At 47.1% G+C, this 23,184-nt stretch overlaps 1 protein-coding gene across 1 annotated transcript; it reads right to left on the bottom strand.

Moving 5' to 3' along the window:
• Positions 1-385: 385 nt before the first annotated feature.
• NUDT19 (nudix hydrolase 19) lies at positions 386-21,995 on the bottom strand. The gene is made up of 3 exons (XM_033225604.1): positions 20,483-21,995; positions 3,487-3,694; positions 386-819 (listed from the first exon to the last, which is right to left on the bottom strand). The coding sequence occupies exons 1-3, from the start codon at positions 21,194-21,196 to the stop codon at positions 614-616; spliced, it is 1,128 nt and encodes a 375-aa protein (XP_033081495.1). The 5' UTR covers positions 21,197-21,995; the 3' UTR covers positions 386-613.
• Between the last annotated feature and the right edge of the window lie 1,189 nt (positions 21,996-23,184).

Here is a 23,184-nt window from a genome sequence, read left to right as displayed (position 1 = left end):
AAACTAGCCGGGCGCCGGGCGTGGTGGCTCAAGCCTGTAATCCCAGCACTTTGGGAGGCCGAGACGGGCGGATCACGAGGTCAGGAGATCAAGACCATCCTGGCTAACACGGTGAAACCCCGTCTCTACTAAAAAAATACAAAAAAACTAGCCGGGCGAGGTGGTGGGCACCTGTAGTCCCAGCTACCCGGGAGGCTGAGGCAGGAGAATGGCATAAACCCGGGAGGCGAAGCTTGCAGTGAGCTGAGATCCGGCCACTGCACTCCAGCCCCGGCAACAGAGCAAGACTCCATCTCAAAAAAACAAAACAAAAAAATTAGCCAGGCATGGTGGTGGGCACCTGTAGTCCCAGCTACTCGGGAGGCTGAGGCAGGAGAATGGCATGAATCCGGGAGGCGGAGCTTGCAGTGAGCCGAGATTATGCCACTGCACTCCAGCCTGGGTGACAGAGCAAGACTCTGTCTCAGAAAAAAAAAAAAAAAAGAAAAAAGAAATACTTTATTGCAGTAACTTTTATAGGCACAAACTTCCTTAAGTTTCAAGCAAATGAAATTCAGCCCTCATTATTCATGAGGACTTCAAGTAGGCCATTTTACCAACAAGCCTGAGCACCCTACAAATGGCTCTTACTTACTACAGAGTTCTTAGGATAAACGTGCTTATGCTTTGACTGAACAGTCACATGGATATCATAAAGGTGACGATTGTGTATCACTATCCGGTGAAATTGCTTGCCTTCCTTCATGATTTCCTCAGTCTTTTTTTCAGTAGACATAAGATTTTCCAAAAAGTCTGAATCTTCTAAATATAGCTCATCACCTGAAAAAGGATAAAATTTGATTTTATTTTTAAATACAATATTATTTTTCACCATGGCAGAAGGGATAAAAATTTAATTCCATCGAGTATTATTTTATAAATCACTCTGATATATTAGGGACATACAAATCAGTATTTATTTTGATATATTTAATATGTCTGGAACTGAGATAGTTGTTAAATCATTACTTTGATCTGTTTAATATGTTTGGAACTGAGATAGTTGTTAACTAATCTAATACTATGAGCTTACCTCAATTTCTTTATTGTGTTTTTTTGGTCTTTTTTTGTTTTGTTTTTTTGAGATGGAGTCTCACTCTGTTGCCCAGGCTAGAGTGCAGTGGCGCGATCTCAGCTCCACCTCCTGGGCTCAAGCTATTCTCATGCCTCAGCCTTCCAAGTAGCTGGGATTCCGGGTGCCTGCCAACATGCCTGCCTAATCTTTGTATTGTTAGTAGAGACAGGTTTCACCGTATTTACCAGGCTGGTCTCAAATTCCTGATCTCAAAAGATTCATCCACCTCAGCCTCCCAAAGTGCTGGGATTACAGGCCTGAACTACTGCACCCGTCCTCTTTCTTGTGTTTTTAATATCCCCTCACAACGCCCCAGTCAAGAGTTTTCTTTGGGCTCATAAACAACTGTGACTGGTATGTTTCCACTGTGAACTGTAACTGTTTTACTAGTTTATGACTCTCTTTATTCTATTCAATACTAAGATTGGCCTTGATATCCATATACTTTTGGTGTTTCAAAGTGGGCTGTTCTTAACATCTTTGGGTTAATTTAGAAAAATTACATCAAAACTGCTAAACTGGTCAGATGTGGTGGCTCACGCCTGTAATCCTAGCGCTTTGGGAGGCCGAGGCAGGTGGATCATGAGGTCAGGAGATCAAGACCATCCTGGCTAACACGGTGAAACCCCGTCTCTACTAAAAAATACAAAAAATTAGCTGGGCGTGGTGGTGGGCACCTGTAGTCCCATTTACTCAGGAGGCGGAGGCAGGAGAATGGTGTGAACCTGGGAGGCAGAGCTTGCAGTGAGCGGAGAACACACCACTGCACTCCAGCCTGGGCAACTGCACTCTAGTCTGGGCAACAGAGTGAGACTCCGTCTCAAACAAACAAACAAAAAAACTGCTAAATTTCCCCCCTGTAGGTTGAGTAACAAATCTTTTTTATTTTATTTTTGAGACACAGTTTCGCTCTTGTTGCCCAGGCTGGAGTGCAATGGCACAATCTCACCTCACTGCATCCTCTGCCTCCCGGGTTCGAGCGATTCTCCTGCCTCAGCCTCCCAAGTAGCTGGGATTACAGGCATGTCCCACCACGTCCAGCTAATTTTGTATTATTAGTAGAAATGGGTTTTCTCCGTGTTGGTCAGGCTGGTCTCGAACTCCCGACCTCAGGTGATCCACCTGCTTTGGCCTCCTAAAGTGCTGAGATTACAGGCATGAGCCACCATGCCTAGCTTTTTTTTTTTTTTTTTTGACAGAGAGTCTTGCTCTGTCACCCAGGTTGGAGTGCAGTAGCACAATCTTGGCTCACTGCAACCTCCATCTCATGGGTTTAAGCAATTCTCCTGTCTCAGCCTCCTGAGGAGCTGGGATTACAGGCGTGTGCAACCACACCTGGCTGATTTATTTTTTTGTGTGTATTTTCAGTTGAGATAGGGTTAACATTTTTATTTTATTCATAATTTCATAATTCACAGTTTCAATTGAAATTACGTTCAATTGAAAAAAACAAACTTGGCTGGGTGCAGTGCTCAAGCCTATAATCCCAGAATTTGGGGAGGTTGAAGCAGGCGGATCACCTGAGGTCAGGAGTTCAAGACCAGCCTGGCCAACATGGTGAAACCCTGTCTCCATTAATAATACAAAAAAATTGGCCAGGCGTGGTGGCACATGCCTGTAATTCCAGCTACTCAGGAGGCTGAGGCAGGAGTATTGCTTGAAGCCAGGAAGCAAAGGTTGCAGTGAGCCCAGATTGCACTCCAGCCTGGGTGACAAGAGCAAAACTGTCTCAAAAAAAAAAAGCTCCCTAATTCAAATTAGATGACAACTTACGAGTTCTCGTAATTCAAACTTAAAATGCAAAAAAGTGAGAAATCGGCCAGGCGCGGTGGCTCATGACTATAATCCCAGCACTTTGGGAGGCCAAGGCGGGTGGATCACAAGGTCAGGAGTTCAAGACCAGCCTGGCCAAGATGGTGAAACCCCATCTCTACTAAAAAATAATACAAAAATGAGCTGGCTTGGTGGCGGGCACCTGTAATCCCAGCTCCCCGGGAGGCTGAGGCAGAGAATCGCTTGAACCTGGGAGGCAGAGGTTGCAGTGAGTCAAGATCGTGTCACTGCACTCCAGCCTGGGTGGCAGAGGGAGACTCTGTCTCAAAAAAAAAGAAAAAGTGAGAAATGACATGAGAAAGACCTTTGTCAATGTCTAGGAAATATATTAATATAAATGTATGTGTATGTATATGACATTATGCAGAATTTCTGGTTATAATAATATGGATATTTTATAGGCTTTGATCTTACTTAGCTAATACCTGTAGACTACAAAACACAGACTAATTCCTGTCTCTATGTTGGGCAATACTGCCATGCAGCCCAGGGCACTGAATGTGAATACGAACCAAAGCACTGATGCTTCACTGGCTTACCTGGTAAAAGATGGACCATCCCATCAGCAGTTAACAAGATGATAGGCAACCACCTTTCCAGTCCTTCTAATGCACGACCCAAACAAAATTTGTGCAAGTCAGAGAAAGAGGCAAAGTTTGCAAGTCTTCTCACTTCGTAGAACTGTGGGGGTGCCAACCAAATTTCTTTTGATAAGAAACTTGCAGTTGTCTCCGATGGAGATGACCACTGTGAAAGACAAAGGCAGGGTTTCCTAAGGTTTATGCCATAAACAATGTGAGACTTGAGATAGTCAGATCAGTACCCAAGGTAGAACTGAATGTGTAAAACGAATTCATTAATGCACCCTGTGAGATCCCTCCAAGACAACATGAAAAGATTCAGGGAAGAAAGCTGGGTTGATCCTCTTAACAGGTTGCTTACTGGGACACTGATCCTCAGAACTAGTAAAAACCAGGGCAGACTGCCGAGGCTTGACCTGGGAGAGCTGTTCAGCCTAAGAGGTGGGAGATGCAGAGAGGGTAAGGTGGTTCTGGTCCCTGCTGAAAGAAGAAAGACTCCAAAGGGTAAACTCATCACAGTAGATTGAGAATTTGGTGCCTGTTCATTCCTCCAGGAAATGGGTACTTGGCTAGATTCTGAGGATATAATGATGAACACCACAAAGCTCTCCTAGGCCCTATAGGGACTTCTGCAACCAAAATGCTTTGTGATGTGGTGATGTGTGCCACATGGTACAACGGCAATGAAGCATCAGGAGCAACAGCAGCTTTCAGGAAGTCACCTGGCATGACTCAGCCTACAGTCGAGAGAGTAATAACTTGGTAGGGTTTCAGCCAGGCAGTGTTTGCCCAGTAAACTTCAGTGGCTTCATTCTGCTGTCCTTCCTGAGCCTTCTTTCCATAGACATTTAGATAAAAGGAGCTGATTCAATGGATACGGAATAACCTCAAAGGTTTTTGTTTTTGTTTTTGTTTTGAGATGGAGTCTCATTCTGTCACCCAGGCTAGAGTGCAGTGGTGCGATGATCTCGTCTCACTGCAAGCTCCACCTCCTGGGTTCATGCCATTCTCCTGCCTCAGCCTCCCGAGTAGCCGGGACTACAGGCGCCCACCACCACGCCCGGCTAATTTTTTGTATTTTCAGTAGAGACAGGGTTTCACTGTGTTAGCCAGGATGGTCTCGATCTCCTGACTTCATGATCCACCCACCTCGGCCTCCCAAAGTGCTGGGATTACAGGTCTGTTTTTTTTTTTTTTGACCGAGTCTCGCTCTGTCACCCAGGCTGGAGTGCAGTAGCACAATCTCGGCTCACTGCAACCTCTACTTCCCGAGTTCAAGCAATTCTCTGCCTGAGCCTCCCGAGTAGCTGAGACTACAGGCACCTGCCACCATCCCGGCTCATTTTTGTATCTTTAGTAGAGATGGCATTTCACCATCTTGGCCAGGCTGGCCTTGAAATCCTGACCTTGTGATCCACTCACCTCAGCCTCCCAAAGTGCTGGGATTACAGGTGTGAGCCACCGTGCCCGGCCATACGGTTGTTCTTTAGTTGGTTTACTAAATATCCACTTATACACCTAGGAGAAACTGATTCTCACCCCAAAGCCCTGGGATTTGGAATTGCTTTCTGCTTTAGATGGCTGGAGGTCAAAGGTTTGCAAGCTCGTACGTGCTTAAACATTGACAGAGAAGCCTGTGAAGCCTTCACATTCCCAGGGCCCTGCTATGATGTCCAGCAATCTATGAGTTCAGTGAGTCCCCTAATCATGCTGCAGTTGGCCAAAACGGCATTTAAAAAACAGAGCTCTGGGCCTCAAAGGACCACCCAATCTATGTGATTTCCAAGGCAACCGTATGAGTTCAGTGATAACAAGGAAGACAAAGGGTTAAATGGCAGGCATCCACCCACTTGATCCAACCTGTTCAGGTTAGTCCAGACCACAGGTTACAGTACCTTATCACTTACTGATTACTTCTTACTAGTAAAGCAATGTACAAAATGCAATGCTTTCCTGCTGAGTGCAGTGGCTCACGCCTGTAATCCCAGCCACCTAGGAGGCTACAACAGGCGGTAAGTCCTACCATGGCCAGGGTTACTGCTTAAAGGGAATTCCCAGGCTGTGACCCAGGGACCAAGAGACTAATCAGAGCCTGGGATTTTCACTGACTTGAGACACAGCTTGGATTTTGGGAAGCCCACACAGCAGAATTTGGGAAGCAGCATACAGTAGTCTCCCCTTATGCAAGAGGGATACTTTCCCAGATCCCTAGGGGATGCATGAAATTAAGGAAGTGCTAAGCCTTATACAAACTATGCTCTTCCTACACATACACACCTATGATAAAGTTTAATTGATGAATTAGGCCCAGTAAGACATTAACAATAACTTATTATTATTTTGAGATGGAGTCTTGCTTTTGTTACCCAGGCTGGAGTGCAATGGCACAATCTCTGCTCACGGCAAACTCCGCCTCCCGGGTTCAAGCAATTCTCCTGTCTCAGCCTCCCGAGTAGCTGGGATGACAGGCATGTGCCACCACGCCCAGCTAATTTTGTATTTTTAGTAGAGATGGGGTTTCTTCCTGTTGGTCAGGCTGGTCTCGAACTCCCGACCTCAGGTGATCTACCCGCCTCGGGCCCCCAATGGGTTGGGAATACAGGTATGATCCACCGTGCTCAGCCAACAATAACTTATAATAAACTAGAACAATGATAGCAATTCCTGTAATAAAAGTTAGTGAATGTGGTCTTTCTCTGTCTCCAAATATCTTAATATTTTCAGACCTTGGTTGATTGAGGGTAACTCAAACCATGGAAAGAGAAACCAAGGATAAAGCTGTACCTGAGAGGAAAGACCTCCAGAGCAGAGCTCTAGAAATCTGTGCAGGGTGCACTTGAATCTTCGCTCAACACTCATCCATGTATGCATAAGGTGAAACCGCATGAGACCAGGAAAGAATGATGCCTCTTTTTTTTTCTCCTAGGATTAGTATTTTACTTTACTGACCACTGTATACACAAGGAGAGAATGCTTTCTGAAGAAAGAACAATTACCTGAGAGCTTTAAGATTAAACTCCCAGAGCTCACCTGGGGCCAAGGATTATTCGAATTCCTTCCAATCACAGTGGAGAGATCATGTTGAACATAAGCAGCACTCAAGTAGACCTTGTAAGGGTCACACACTTAGAAGTGTAGCTAATGGCCAGGCACGGTGGCTCACGCCTGTAATCCCAGCACTTTGGGAGGCAGAGGTGGGTGGATCACCTGAGGTCCGGAGTTCAAGACCAGCCTGGCCAACATGGTGAAACCCCAACTCTACTAAAAATATAAAAATTAGCCAGGCATGGTGGCACGTGCCTGCAATCCCAATTACTTGAGAGGCTGAGGCACAAGAATCACTCGAACCAGGGAGGTGGAGGTTGCAGTGAGTCAAGATCACGCCACTGCATTCCAGCCTGGGCGGCAGAGTGAGAATATGTCTCCAAAAAAAAAAAGTGCAGCTAAATTAGCTCTAGAATAAAGGCTACTATAGGCCCATGCTAACATCATTTAACATCAGTTAAAATTAAACCTCAAGACAATTAAGGTAATTTGTAATCACTTAACTGCTTGCTAGGAAATGTCCAATACTCTCTTTTTTTTTTTTCTTTTTTTTTTTTTTTTTGAGACAGAGTCTTGCTCTGTCACCCAGGCTGGAGTGCAGTGCCGTGATCTCATCTCACTACAACCTCTGCGTCCTGGGTTCAAGTGATTCTCCTGCTTCAGCCTCCCAAGTAGCTAGGACTACAGGTGCCCACCACCACGACTGGCTAATTTTTTTGGTATTTTTAGTAGAAACGGGGTTTCACCATGTTGGCAAGTCTGGTCTTGAACTCCTGACCTCGTGATCCACCCACCTTGGCCTCCCAAAGTGCTGGAATTACAGGTATGAGCCACTGCACCCAGCCAAGGTCCAATACTTTTTTTTTTTTGACAAAGTCTTGCTCTTGTCCCCCAGGCTGGAGTGTGATGGCACAATCTCAGCTCACTGCAACCTCTGCCTCCCAGGTTCAAGCAATTCTTCTGCCTTGGCCCCCCAAGTAGCTGGGATTAGAGGCACCTGCCACCACACCCAGCTAATTTTTGTATTTTTACTTGAGACGGGGTGTCACCATGTTGGCGAAGCTGGTCTAGAACTTCTGACCTCAGGTGATCCACCCGCCTCGGCCTCCCAAAGTGCTGGGATTACAGGCGTGAACCACCACGCCTGGCCCAAAGTCCAATGCTCTTTAAAGGAATATGACAAGATCCAGCACTCAACAACATAAAGTCACAATATCCAACATTCAATAAAAACTGCAAGACATGAGGAAGCGGGAAAACATTATCTAAAACTAGAAAAAAAATAAGTCAACAAAAACAGACCCAGAAATTATAGTAATGATTAAGTTAGCAGAAAAGGGCATTAAAAACAATGCTATAAGTATGTTCCACTGGTTTAAAGATACAAAGGAAAACATCAACATGATGAAATAAATAAAAAATATTACCTGCAAGAGACTAGGCATGGTGGCTCACGCCTGTAATTCCAGTACTTTGGGAGGCGGAGGCAGGTGGATCATGAGATCAGGAGTTCAAGACCAGCCTGATCAACATGGTGAAACCTCGTCTTTACTAAAAATACAAAAATTAGCTGGGCGTGGTGGCACGTGCCTGTAATCCCAGCTATTCAGAGGCAGAAGAATTGCTTGAATCTGGGAGGCGGAGGTTGCAGTGAGCCAAGATCACACCATTGCACTCCAGCCTGGGCGGCAGAGCAAGACTGTCTCAAAAAAAAACCAATTACCTGCAAGAGTTGTAACAGACCTCTCATAAGAAATTTATGCAAACTAGCAAACAAGGGAGCAATATTTTTAGGTACATAAAGAAAAAAACCTATCAACCTAGAATTTTATACCTAGCCAAAGTCTTTCAAAAACAAAGGCAAAATAGTTATTTTCAAGCAAGCAAAAATTAGAGGACTCATTGTAATACGATCTATGCTACAAGAAATATTAGAGAAACTTCTTTAGGCAGAAGGATACCAGAGATAGATTTAGAGCTACACAAAGGAATAAAGAGTGCTAAAAATAGTAAATATGTGGCTGGGCATGGTGGCTCACGCCTGTGATCCCAGCACTTTGGGAGGCCCAGCTGGGTGGATCACCTGAGGTCAAGAGTTCGAGACCAGCCTGGCCAACATGGTGAATACTCGTCTCTACTAAAAATATAAAAAGTAGCTGGGTGTGGTGGTGGGTGCATGTAATCCCAGCTACTCAGGAGGCTAAGGCAGGAGAATCGCTTGAACCAGAGAGGCGGAGGTTGTGGTGAGCCAAGATCGTGCCACTGCACTCCAGCCTGGGTGACTCTGTCTCAAAAAAAAAAAAAAAAAAAAGACTGGGCTCAGTGGCCCACGCCCGTGATCCCAGCATTTTGGGAGGCTGAGGCAGGTGGATTACCTGAGGTCAGGAGTTCAAGACCAGCCTGACCAACATGGAGAAATCCCGTCTCTACTAAAAACACAAAATTAGCCGGCCATGGTGGGTGCATGCTTGTAATCCCATCTACTTGGGAGGCTGAGGCAGGAGAATCACTTGAAACCAGGAGGCAAAGGTTGTGGTGAGCCGAGATGGCACCATTGCACTGCTGCCTGGGGAACAAGAACGAAACTCTGTCACCAAAAAAAAAGGTAAATATGCAGGTAAACATAAGACATTTTTTCTCATTAAGACTGATGTTCTAGGCTGGGCAGGGTGGCTGATGCCTGTAATCTCAGTACTTTGAGAGGCCGAGGTGGGCAGATGACCTGAGGTCGGGAGTTTGAGACCAGACTGACCAACATGGAGAAACCCCATTTCTACTAAAAATACAAAATTAGCTGGGCGTGGTGGTATATGCCTGTAATCCCAGCTACAACGGAGGCTGAGGCAGGAGAATAGCTTGAACACGGGAGGTGGAGGGTGCGGTGAGCCAAGATCATGCCATTGCATTCCAGCCTGGGTGAGAGGAGTGAACCCTATCTTAAAAAAAAAAAAAAGATTGATGGTCTAAAGCAAAAATAATCAGAGTGCATTGTAGAGTTTATAATAAAAGTCAAATGTATGACAACAATAGCATAAAGGACAGGAGAGAAAAAACAAGTATACTATTGCAAGGTTCTAACTCTATAAATGAAATGAAAAATGTATATTGCAAATTTTAGAGCAACTACAAAGAGACATAGTAAGTTAATAATGGAAATAAAATGGTCATAAGAAAAACAGTACAAATAGATGGGGAAAAAATGAGCAGTAAGATGGTAGATTTGAATCTAACCTTACTGACAATAACAAATATAAATAAACACTCCAACTAAAAAGCAAAATTTTTATATCAGATAAAAAACAAGACTATATGCTGCCTACAAGAAACATACTTTTTTCTCTTTTTTTAGAGATGGAGTCTCACTCTGTCACCCAAGCTGGAGTGCAGTGGCATGATCTTGGCCCACTGCTACCTCTGCCTCCTGAGTTCAAGCAATTCTCCTATCTCTACCTGTATGAGGGTTCAGTCAGGCTGGTGGGAAAAAATTTAGTTATACCAGCCAGAAACCCTCCTGGAAGACCTGAGAGTTTGCATAACTTCAGTAACAGATCTGGCTGAAGGCAGCCTAGTCCATTTACCGTTAGTTAAATAAATTAAAGTAGGCCAGGTGCGGTGGCTCACGCCTGTAATTCCAACACTTTGGGAAGCCAAGGCGGGTGGATCACAAGGTCAGGAGATCGAGAGCATCCTGGCTAACATGGTGAAACCCTACCTCTATTAAAAATACACACACACACACACACACACACACAAATTAGCCAGGCGTGGTGGCAGGCGCCTGTAGTCCCAGCTACTCCGGAGGCTGAGGCAGAAGAATGGTGTGAACCCGGGAGACGGAGCTTGCAGTGAGCCGAGATTGTGCCATTGCACTCCAGCCTGGGCGGCAGAGTGAAACTCTTTCTCAAAAAAATTAATTAATTAAAGTAGATACAAAGGAATGTGAGGAGTTTATCTAACTAGCTTGTTTACTCATGTGGTCCTAAGACTAACCTTTGATCTACCACAGGTGCTTAATTGCTTTCTATTTGGGATGTCCACAAGGTCAATTACCCTCTAGTGGTGTTGACTCAAGCCTTTGTCAATTAATCTTTACTGAATAAATGGGAGTCTCACTGGCTGGTCAAGGTTGAGGTCACAACTGTTTACAGCACTCGCCTGGGAGTCTGTAAGTAGGCCTAATGCTCAGCCGGAATGGTAAAGCAGAATATCTGTATCACTGCACGTTATTCATCCATCGTGTGGGACAGACCCCCGCACACCCGGATAATTTTTGTATTTTTAGTATAGACAGGGTTTCGCTATGTTGCTGGGCTGGTCTCAAACTCCTGAACTCAGATGATCAGCCCTCCTTGGCCTCCCAAAGTGTTGGGATTATAGGTGTAAGCCACTGCACCCAGTCAGAAACACACTTTAAATAATAAAGACACAGATAGGTTAAAAGGATGGAAAATATACTAACATGAATCAAAAGAAAGTCAGAGTGGCTATATTAATATCAAACAGAGTAAATTTCAGATTTCAGAATAAAGATTATAACCAGGAATAAAGAAGGATATTTCATAATCATCAAAGAGTTAAACCATGAACTTTTAAAAGTCTTAAATGTGGATACAGTCAGTATCTTCTATGGGAGCTTCAAAATACATGAAGCCAAATGTGATAGAACTAAAAGGTGAAAAAGACAACGCCACAATTATTAGTTGAAGATCTCTGCATTCCTCTCTCAGCACCTGATGAAACAAGGAAATGATATAGAAGACCTGCAAGACTGGCCAGGCACAGTGGCTCACGCCTGTAATCCCAGCACTTTGGGAGGCCGAGATGGGCAGATCACGAGGTCAGGAGATCGAGACCATCCTGGCTAACACAGTGAAACCCCGTCTCTACTAAAAAATACAAAAAACCAGCCGGGCGAGATGGCAGGCGCCTGTAGTCCCAGCTACTCGGGAGGCTGAGGCAGGAGAATGGCGTGAACCCGGGAGGCGGAGCTTGCAGTGAGCTGAGATCCGGCCACTGCACTCCAGCCTGGGCGACAGAGTGAGACTCCGTCTCAAAAAAAAAAAAAAAAAAAAAAAACCTTCAAGATGCTATGAACAACTTAACCTAATTTGACATTTTTACAAAAATACCAACAAACAGCAGAATACGTATTTTCTCAGGTGCAAAGGGAACATTCACCAAAACAGACCATATTCGTGGCCTTAAAACAAATCTCAATAATTTTTTTTTTTTTGAGACAGGGTCTCTGTTGTCCAGGCTGAACTGCAGTTGTGTGATCATGGCTTACTACAGCCTCAACCTCCCAGGCTCAAGTGATCCTCCCACCCACCTCAGCTCCCTCAGTAACAGGAACCACAGGCATGTACCACCATGCCCAGCTAATTTTTAATTTTTTTGGTAGTTATGAGGTTTTAGTATGTTACAGTCCAGGCAGGTCTTGAGTTCTTGAGCTCAATTGATCCTCTGGCCTTGTTCTCCCAAAATGCTGAGATTACAGGTGTCAGTCACTGTATTGGTCAATAAATTTTAAAAGATTGAAACTGGCCAGGCACAGTAGCTTATGCCAATAATCCCCAAGAATTTGGGAGGCTGAAGCCGGATGGTCGTTTGAGGCCAGGAGTTCAAGACCTGCCTAAGCAACATAACAAGAGCTTGTCTCTACAAACAATAAAACAATTAGCCAAGCATGGTTGCACGTGCCTATGGGCCCAGCTACCTGGGAAGCTGAGACTGGAGAATCACTTGAGCCCAGAATGGAAGCCAGCTGGACTTTCTGGGTTGAGTGGAGACTTGGAGAACTTTTCTGTTTAGCTAAAGTTTTGTAAATGCATCAATCGGCACTCTGTAAAAACGCACCAATCAGTGCTTTGTGTCTAGCTAAAGGTTTGTAAATGCACCAATCTGTACTCTGTAAAAATGCACCAATCAGCACTCTCTGTCTAGCTAAAGATTTGTAAACACACCAATCAGCACTCTGCAAAAAATGAACCAATCAGCACTCTGTAAAATGGACCAATCAGCAGGATATGGGCGGGGCCAAATAGGTGGAAAAAAAAGGTGGCCACCCCTGCCAGCAGCGGGCAACCGGCTCCGGTCCCCTTCCATGGTGTGGAAGCTTTGTTCTTTTGCTCTTTGCAATAAATCTTGCTGCTGCTCACTCTTTGGGTCTGCACTACCTTTATGAGCTGTAACACTCTTCGCAAAGGTCTGCAGCTTCTCTCCTGAAGTCAGCGAGACCACGAACCCACTGGAAGGAATAAACTCCAGACGCATCTGAACATCTGAATGAACAAACTCCGGACACACCATCTTTAAGAACTGTAAGGCTGGGCGCGGTGGCTCAAGCCTGTAATCCCAGCACTTTGGGAGGCCGAGACGGGCGGATCACGAGGTCAGGAGATCAAGACCATCCTGGCTAACACGGTGAAACCCCGTCTCTACTAAAAAAATACAAAAAAAACTAGCCAGGCGAGGTGGCGGGCGCCTGTAGTCCCAGCTACTGAGGAGGCTGAGGCAGGAGAATGGCGTAAACCCAGGAGGCAGAGCTTGCAGTGAGCTGAGATCCGGCCACTGCACTCCAGCCTGGGCGACAGAGCGAGACTCCGCCTCAAAAAAAAAAAAAAAAAAAAAAAATGAAGCCGTGAACCTTTGCGGTGAGTGTTACAGTTCTTTTTTTTTTTTTTTTTTACGCCATTCTCCGGCCTCAGCCTCCCCAGTAGCTGGGACTACAGGCGCCCGCCACCTCGCCTGGCTAGTTTTTTTTGTATTTTTTTAGTAGAGACGGGGTTTCACCGTGTTAGCCAGGATGGTCTCGATCTGACCTCGTGATCCGCCCGTCTCGGCCTCCCAAAGTGCTGGGATTACAGGCTTGAGCCACCGCGCCCGGCCGACGGCTTCATTCTTGAAGTCAGCGAGACCAAGAACCCACTGGAAGGAACAAATTCTGGACACATTTTGGCGACCACAAAGGGACTATCACCTATTGCCAAGCAGTAAGTACCATTGGATCTCATTCACTTGCTATTCTGTCCTATTTTTCCTTAGAATTCGGGGGCTAAATACTGGGCACCTGTTGGCCAGTTAAAAGTGACTAGTGCAGCCACTGGACTAAAGACACAGGTGTCAGGCTTTCTGGGAAAGCGCTCTCTAACAACCCCTGACTCGGTGTTGGGAGGGTTGGTTTGCCTGGAACCAACTTCCACTTTTCCTGTACTTCTGGGCTGAGCCGAGGGTGGACAGAGAGGAAAGCTATTCAGCTCCGGGGTCCCGACAACAAGTTGGTTGACCCTGCAGTCATGAGTGGAACTCTCAAAGTCATGTCGCCTAAGCGAGACTCGCCCATCTATCCTATCTATCCTGACCCTTGCCTCCTGGGTCTCAACGCCTGTCAGACAAACTTCCTCTCGCCTCTCTTCTCTGAGGCTAGTCCCACTTCTAAAAACCACTCCCTGTCTCTGGTGCTTTTCTAGCTTCTCCTTTAAGAATGATTTCTAGTATAAACTTCAGGACTCTGTTACCGTCTTTAGACACCCGGGCTCACCAATCAGAAAGACATAATTTTTGCCCAAAGCCCCATCGTAGGGGGTGACTATCTGGAATTTTAGGATCCCTCCTCAGACAAAAAGGCCTAACAAAAGCTATTCCTGAAGCTAGAATATGGGGAGCCTCAGAAATTGTATCCTTCCTATTCTAAGTGGGGACAAAAGGCGTCACTCTTCCAACTCTGGAGATCCCTTCCCTCCCTCAGGGTATGGCCCTCCACTTCGTTTTTGGGGCATAACATCTTTATAGGACAGGGGTAAAGTCCCAATACTAACAGGAGAATGCTTAGGACTCTAACAGGTTTTTGATAATGTGTTGGTAAGGGCCACTAAATCCGATTTTTCTCGCTTTGTGGTCTAGGAGGACAGGCAAGGGTGCAGGTTTTCGAGAATGCGTCGGTAAGGGCCACTAAATCTGACCTTCCTCGGTCCTCCTTGTGGTCTAGGAGGAGAACTAGTGTTTCTGCTGCTGCGTCGGTGAGCGCAACTATTCCGATCAGCAGGGTCCAAGGACCGTTGCGGGTTCTTGGGCAGGGGAGAAACAAACCAAAATCTTGGGTGGTTTTGTCTTTCAGATGGGAAACACTCAGGCACCAACAGGCTCACCCTTCAAATGCATTCTAAGCCATTGGTACCAATTTGACCCGCAAACCCTGAAAAAGAGGTGCCTCATTTTTTTCTGCACTACGGCCTGGCTCCAATATTCTCTCTCTGATGGGGAAAAATGGCCACCTGAGGGAAGTATAAAAATACTATCCTGCAGCTTGACCTTTTCTGTAAGAGGGAAGGCAAATGGAGTGAAATACCTTATGTCCAGGCTTTCTTTTCACTGAAGGAGAATACACAACTATGCAAAGCTTGCAATTTACATCCCATAGGAAGACCACTCAGCTTACCCCCATATCCTAGCGTCCCTATAGCTACCTTTCCTATTAATGATAAGCCTCCTTTAATACCCCCTGCCCAGAAGGAAATAAGCAAAGAAATCTCCAAAGGACCACAAAAACCCCCAGGCCATCAGTTATGTGCCCTTCAAGCTGTAGGGGAAGGGAAACTTGGCCCAACCCGGGTACATGTCCCCTTCTCCCTCTCTGATTTAAAGCAGATCAAGGCAGACCTTGGGAAGCTTTTGGATGATCCTGATAGGTACATAGGTGTCCTACAGGGTCCAGGGCAAACCTTCAATCTCACTTGGAGAGATGTCATGCTATTATTAGATCAAACCCTGGCCTTTAATGAAAAAAATGTGGCTTTAGCTGCAGCCCAAGAGTTTGGAGATACCTGGTATCTCAGTCAAGTAAATGATAGAATGACAGCCAAAGAAAGGGATAAATTCCCTACCAGTCAGCAAGCCGTCCGCAGTATGGATCCCCACTGGGACCTCGACTCAGATCGTGGGGACTGGAGTCGTAAACATCTGTTGACCTGTGTTCTAGAAGCACTAAGGAGAATTAGGAAAAAGCCCATGAATTATTCAATGATGTCCACCATAACTCAGGGAAAGGAAGAAAATCCTTCTGCCTTCCTCGAGCGGCTAGGGGAGGCATTAAGAAAATATACTCCTCTGTCACCCAACTCATTCAAGGGTCATTTGATCCTAAAAGACAAGTTTATTACCCAATCAGCCACAGATATCAGGAGAAAGCTCCAAAAGCGAGCCCTGGACCCTGAACAAAATCTGGAGGCATTATTAAACCTGGCGACCTCAGTGTTCTATAATAGGGACCAAGAGGAACAGGCCCAAAAGGAAAAGCGAGATCAGAGAAAGGCCGCAGCCTTAGTCATGGCCCTCAGAAAAACAAACCTTGGTGGTTCAGAGAGGACAGAAAATGGAGCAGGCCAATCACCCGGTAGGGCTTGTTATCAGTGTGGTTTGCAAGGACACTTTTTTTAAAAAAAAATTGTCCTATGAGAAACAAGCTGCCCCTCACCCATGTCCACTGTGCCGAGGCAATCACTGGAAGGCACAGTGCCCCAGAGGACAAAGGTTCTCTGGGACAGAAGCCGCCAACCAGATGATGCAACAACAGGACTGAGGGTGCCTGGGGCAAGCACCAGCTCATGTCACCACTCTCACTGAGCCCTGGCTATGTATAACCATTGAGGGCCAGGAAATTGACTTCCTCCTGGACACTGGCAGGGCCTTCTCAGTGTTCATCTCCTGTCCTGGATGACTGTCCTCAAGGTCTGTTACCATCCGAAGAATCCTGGGACAGGCTATAACCAGGTATTTCTCCCACCTCCTCAGTTGTAACTGGGAGACTTTGCTCTTTTCACATGCCTTTTCTTATTATGCCTGAAAGTCCCACACCCTTATTAGGGACAGATATATTAGCCAAAGCTGGAGCTATTATCTACATGAATATGGGGAACAAGTTAACCACTTGTTGTCCCCTGCTTGAGGAGGGAATCAACCCTGAAGTCTGGGCATTGGAAGGAACAAACTCAAGCTCCAGCCTTAAGCCTTCCCACAGGACGAAACTTTTCTTTAAACGTCACAGAGAGAGCAGGAATAGCTCTTGCGGTCCTTACTCAGACTCGTGGGACAACCCCACAGCCAGTGGCATACCTAAGTAAGGAAACTGATATAGTAGCAAAAGGCTAGCCTCACTGTTTACAGGTAGCTGTGGCAGTGGCTGTCTTAGTGTCAGAGGCTATCAAAATACTATAAGGAAAGGATCTCGCTGTCTGGACTATTCATGATGTAAATGGCATACTAGGTGCCAAAGGAAGTTTATGGCCATCAGACAACTGCCTGCTTAGATATCAGGCGCTACTCCTTGAGGGACCGGTGCTTCAAGTGCATACGTGTGAGGCCCTCAGCCCTGCCGCTTTTCTCCCAGAGGATGGGGAGCCGGTCGAGCATGGCTGCCAACAGGTTGCAGTCCAGACTTATGCCGCCCAAGAGGATCTCTTAGAAGTCCCTTTAGCTAATCCAGACCTTAACCTATATACCAATGGAAGTTCATTTGTGGAAAATGGGATACGGAGGGCAGATTATGCCATAGTTAGTGATGTAACCGTACTTGAAAGCAAGCCTCTTCCCCTCAGGGACCAGTGCCCAGTTAGCAGAACTAGTGGCACTTAACTGAGTCTTAGAACTGGGAAAGGGAAAAAGGATAAATGTATATACAGATAGCAAGTATGCTTATCTAATCCTATATGCCCAGGCTGCAATATGGAAAGAAAGGGAATTCATAACCTCTGGGGGAACCCCCATTAAATACCACAAGGAAATCATGGAGTTATTGCACTCAGTGCAAAAACCCAAGGAGGTGGCAGTCTTACACTGCCAAAGCCATCAAAAAGGGGAAGGAGAGGGGAGAATAGCAGCATAAGCAGCTGGCAGAGGCAGGAAAAGAGCAGCAGAGAGAAAGAGACAAAGTCAAAGAGAGAAGGAAAGAGAGGAAGAGACAGAAAGTCAAAGAGAGAAGGAAAGAGAGGAGGAGACAAAGGAGTCAGAGAGAAAGAGAAGTAGTAAAGAAAACAGCGTACTCTATTCCTTTAAAAGCCGGGGTAAATTTAAAACCTATAATTCACACCTGTAATGCCAGCATTTTGGGAGGCCAAGGCTGACGCATCACGAGGTCAGGAGTTTGAGACCAACTTGGCCAACATGGTGAAACTCCGTCTCTACTAAAAATACAAAAATTAGCTGGGGAGGGGGGTGGCGGGCGCCTGTAATTCCAGCTACTTGGGAGGCTGAGGCAGGAGAATTGCTTGAACCCAGGAGGCAGAGGTTGCAGTGAGCCTAGACTGCGCCACTGCACTCCAGCCTGGGTGACAGGGAAGACTCCGTCTCCAAAAAAAAGTAAAAATATAAAACCTATAATTGATAATTGAAGCTCTTCTCTGTAACCCTATAACACTCCAATACCACCTTGTTGTCAGTGTAAACAAGGGCATAGCCTGAAAGCACTGGGGCCACTGACAACCCATAGCCTTCCTATCAAAAATCCTTAATCCAGCAGGTTTCCTAACAGGTGATCTAAATCTGAAGGTCTGACCAGACGTAGGAGGAACTTCCTTCGGGACAGGATGATAGACGTTTCCTCCCCGGCAATTAAGGAAAAAGACACAATGGGTATTCAGTAAGTGACCAGGAAACTCTCCAAGAAGCAGAGTTAGGAAAATTGCCTAACAATTGGTCTGCTCAAATTGGTCTGCTCAAAGCGAGCTGTCGGCACTTAGCCAAACCTTAAAGTACTTACAGAATCAGAAAGGAGCCATCTATGCCAATTTTAAGTTAATATGGACTGAATGAGGTCTTATTAAGAGCAAATAATAATTGAAATCCCAAACTTAACAAGGTTTTCAACAAAAGTAAAGTTTGCTAAAAGTTAACAGTGTAACATATATTATCCTAACTTCTAATCTTATGGAAATCAGACCCTATCAGTGCCCCTCAAAGCTCAAGTCCTTCAGCACAGGGCCATACAACTAATACCCCTATGTATATAGGGGTAGAAATGGCCACTGCTACAGGAACCAGAATAGCCAGTTTATCTACTTCATTATCCTACTACCACACACTCTCAAAGGATTTCTCAGATAATTTGCAAGAAATAACAAAATCTATCCAGTAAGGATAGTAACTGCAATCCCACATAGACTCTGGCAGCAGTGACTCTCCAAAACCCCCGAGGCCTAGACCTCCTCACTGCTGAGAAAGGAGGCCTTTGCGCCTTCGTAGGGGAAGAGTGTTGCTTTTACACTAACAAGTCAGGGATAGTGCGAGATGCCGCCCGGCATTTACAGGAAAAGGCTTTTGAAATCAGACAATGCCTTTCAAACTCTTATACCAACCTCTAGAGTTGGGCAACATGGCTTCTCCCCTTTCTACCTCCTGTGACAGCCATCTTACTATTACTCGCCTTCGGGCTCTGTATTTTCAACCTCCTTGTCAAATTTGTTTCCTCTACAATAGGGGCCATCAAGCTACAGATGGTCTCACAAACAGAACCCCAAATGAGTTCAACTAACAATTTCTACCAAGGACCCCTGGACCGACCAGCTGGCCCTTTCACTGGCCTAGAGAGTTCCCCTCTGGAGGACACTACAACTGCAGGGAACTTTCTTTGCCCCTATCCAGCAGGAAGTAGCTAGAGCAGTCAAAGCCCAATTCCCAACAGCAGCTGGGATGTCCTGTTTAGAGGGAGATTGAAAGGTAAAGCCAGCTGAACTTCCTCGGTTGAATGGGGACTTGGAGAACTTTTCTGTCTAGCTAAAGGTTTGTAAATGCACCAATCAGCACTCGGTAAAAATGGACCAATTAGTGCTCTGTGTCTAGCTAAAGGTTTGTAAATGCACCAATCAGTACTATGTAAAAACACACCAATCAGCGCTCTATCTAGCTAAAGATTTGTAAATGCACCAATCAGCACTCTGTAAAAACGGACCAATCAGTGCTCTACAAAATGGATCAATCGGCAGGATGTGGGCAGGGTCAAATAAGGGAATAAAAGCTGGCGCCCCTGCCCCACCCCCCTCCCCACCCCAGCCAGCAGCAGTCAACTGCTGGGGTCCCCTTCCATGCTGTGGGAGCTTTGTTTTTTCCTCTTTTTGCAATAAATCTTGCTGCTGCTCACTCCTTGGGTCCGCACTAACTTTATGAGCCGTTAACACTGACTGCAAAGGTCTGCAGCTTCACTCCTGAAGTCAGCAAGACCAGGAACCCCCACCAGGAGGAGCAAACAACTCCAGGTAGGCCACCTTTAAGAGCTGTAACACTCACTGCGAAGGTCTGCGGCTTCACTCCTGAAGTCAGCAAGATCATGAACCCACCGGAAGGAAGAAACTCCAGACACATCTGAACCTCTGAAGGAACAAACTCCAGACACACCATCTTTAAGAACTGTAACAGTCACCGCGAGGGTCCACGGCTTTATTCTTAAAGTCAGTGAAACCAAGAACCCACGGGAAGCAACCAATTCTGGACACACCAGGAGCTGGAGACCAGCCTGGGTGTGCAACAGAGAGACAAGACCCCCATCTGTACCAAAACTAAATAAAAATAGGAAGACTGAAATCATGCTAAGTCTGTTCTCCAAGAAAATCAAATTAAACTGTGGTGGAGATGAACTACTTCTACACATGTACAAGTGCTTAGGACAGGGGTTCTCCGCTGGAGGAACCACGTGGAGAGGCCGAGGCCTTGAGACCCCAAAGCCTAGGAAAGCAGAGAGGCTTCACCAAGAGCATGGCTTTAGTCTGCAGGTGTGGGGGTTTCCTGCCCCTCCAAGCATTCCTGGCTAATTATTCTCTCTGGGCTCCGCCTATGCAAGTGTTCCTGGGAGGCCTGGGCCACCAGGAGGGGTCCTCCCTCTCACATCCCCGCGGTCCCCAGCAAGGCCATGAGCAGGCCCTACCTGGTAGCCCACCACCTCCGCCGAGTCGAGGTAGACAGGCGGTGGCTCGCGCAGGCAGCACAGGAAGAAGGCCGTGTCGAAGCGGCGAGTGGCGCTGCGGTAGAAAGGGGTGAGCCATGCGCTCCAGTTGTGCAGCGCCCAGATGTCTGGCGTGCAGTCGAGGTGGGCGCACAGCCGCAGGAAGTGGCGCGGGTCCCGGCGCACGCGGGCGCGCCAGGCTGCCAGGCCCGGGGGCGGCTCCAGGGCGAGGCCGGGCCCGGGTTCTGGGCCAGGCGGGGAAGTCCTGGGCCGCAGCAGCAGCACGCCCGCCTCCTCGAAGGCCTCGCGCACGGCGCAGATGCGGAAGGCTACGTCCTCAGGCAGCGCCCCAGTGTTGTCGGCGTTGCTGTCACCGGTGTCGGGCGGCGACGGGAAAGCGGCCCGGCTGAATGGCGCTGGGCCCAGGCCGAAGCCTGGCGGCCCATGGTGCGGCGCGAAGAGGCCCAGCCAGTCCGCCGAGCGGTCGGCTGCGTCCAGCACTCCGCCCGGGAAGACGTGCGCGCCCGGCATGAAGCCTTGGTGCGGGGAGCGCTGCAGCAGCAGCAGCCGGAAGCCCTCGGCGGGCGGCGGGCGCAACGGCGGGGTGGCAGTCTCTGGGCGCGTCCAGCCTGCCGCCAGGACAATGCTGGCCGCCCGCCGCCAGCGGCTGGGGACCGGTCGCAGGGAGCTGCTCATGGCGCGCGATTACCCGTATCCGATTCTGGCGCGGCCGGCGCTCCTCGGCAGGTGGCCCGGCCCTTCAGGGACCCCAGCACCCCCGGCGGCCTCGCGGGGGTTGAGGGCTAGCGTCCGGCGCTGGATGAACCTGGGCGTTTGGTCGGCACCGGCGCCTGCCTGTGGGAGGGACAACTGAGCAGGCACCGCCTTGAGTGCAGTGGGGCCCAGCTAGGGCACTCTCGCGGGACAATGGGTGTCACGGCAGCCAGCGAGCGTTTTGTCATTCACAGCTGCCTGAAAGGAGGACCGCAGTATTCCCACGCAGGAAGCTTGGACCAAGAGCAGAAATGCTTAAGGCCGCATATGACTTGCCATGGTAAAAAACAGGATGCAAACCCAGGCCTGATGACATCCACCCCACTAAAAGCTCAGGACTAGGACTTTCTCCTTTAAACAAGGATCCACACGTGGGCGTTCCCTGTGGGAGAGGAAGTAGAGGACATTCGAAGGGCAGAAGTCTGACCTTTGCAAGCACACATGAACCACACCAATGAGAAATGAATGGATGAGCCAGATGCCAAATTATAAATTTCCTACTGCACAGCTTCAATGTGAAAGGTACTCCCAGAGTCATTTCTCTCGTGTTCTGGTTACCTTTTATTGTCAGGGCGCCTGGGGACGGCCTTAGGTGTCTTAGGACATTTGACGAGTTCCGCTTTGATGGGAGATGTTTAATCTGGGCCTCCACATGGAGATTTCTCTCCACCTTTTTAGTGTCTAGAAGACACCCACCTTCAATAGCAGGATTGTGATCTTTTGAAAAGCCTGTGTAAATTTGACTTTTTTTTTTTTTTTTTTTTGAGACGGAGTCTCACTCTGTCGCCCAGGCTGGAGTGCAGTGGCCGGATCTCAGCTCACTGCAAGCTCCGCCTCCCGGGTCTACGCCATTCTCCTGCCTCAGCCTCCCGAGTAGCTGGGACTACAGGCGCCCGCCACCTCGCCCGGCTAGTTTTTTGTATTTTTTAGTAGAGACGGGGTTTCACCGTGTTAGCCAGGATGGTCTCGATCTTCTGACCTCGTGATCCGCCCGTCTCGGCCTCCCAAAGTGCTGGGATTACAGGCTTGAGCCACCGCGCCCGGCCAATTTGACTCTTTTATAATTCCTTATCAGTCACCAACATCTTCTGCCATAATTGCTATTATAATTGGATTACATATTTGTTATATTTTTTGGATGAAATACACTATACTCCTGCCAACCCTCACAAGCCATCATTTTAATGTGGGTTATTTCCTGGGTAGAATCCACAGATGACATTGTCAATATTTAGGGCTTTATTTGTTCGTTTGTTTTAAGAGACCTGGTCTCTGGCCAGGCGCTGTGGCTCACACCTGTAATCCCAGCACTTTGGGAGGCCGAGGCGGGCGGATCACCTGAGGCCAGGACTTGGACACCAGCGTGGCCAAAATGGCAAAACCCCGTCTCTACTAAAAATAGAAAAATTAGTTGGATGTGGTGGCCCGCACCTATAGTTGCAGCTACTCGGGAGGCTGAGGCAGGAGAATCACTTGAATCTGGGTGGAGGTTGCAGTGAGCCAAGATCGTGCCGCTGCATTCCGGCATGGGTGACAGAGCAAGACTCTGTCTCAAAAAAATAAATAAATAAAAATACAGAGCAAGGGAGAGAAAGAAATTAAGGTACTCAGGTGATTAAAGTAACATGTCTTCAATACTAGGAGTAATAATAATCCTAGGGGATAATAATATTAGTAGTTACTAAGTACACTGTCTGAGGCACTAGGAACTTTGTAAGTATAGTGTTAGTTGTGTAATTCTTACAAAACCCCATGAAGTGGAAACAGTTACCACCACTTTACAGATGACTAACCATTTATGGAGGGATTAAGAGTCTTAAGAACATAGTACTCCCTTCAGTGTAAAATAACACCATGGTTTTGTGGGTGAATGTGCGTGTTTCAACATCAGCTGGTTTTCACAGAAGCTG

The sequence above is a fragment of the Trachypithecus francoisi genome, unplaced genomic scaffold, assembly GCF_009764315.1.
Source record: "Trachypithecus francoisi isolate TF-2019V2 unplaced genomic scaffold, Tfra_2.0 Lachesis_group12, whole genome shotgun sequence".
NCBI lineage: Eukaryota > Metazoa > Chordata > Mammalia > Primates > Cercopithecidae > Trachypithecus > Trachypithecus francoisi.
Note: the sequence above shows the minus strand (reverse complement) of the source record. Positions and strands in the feature narration are given on the sequence as shown.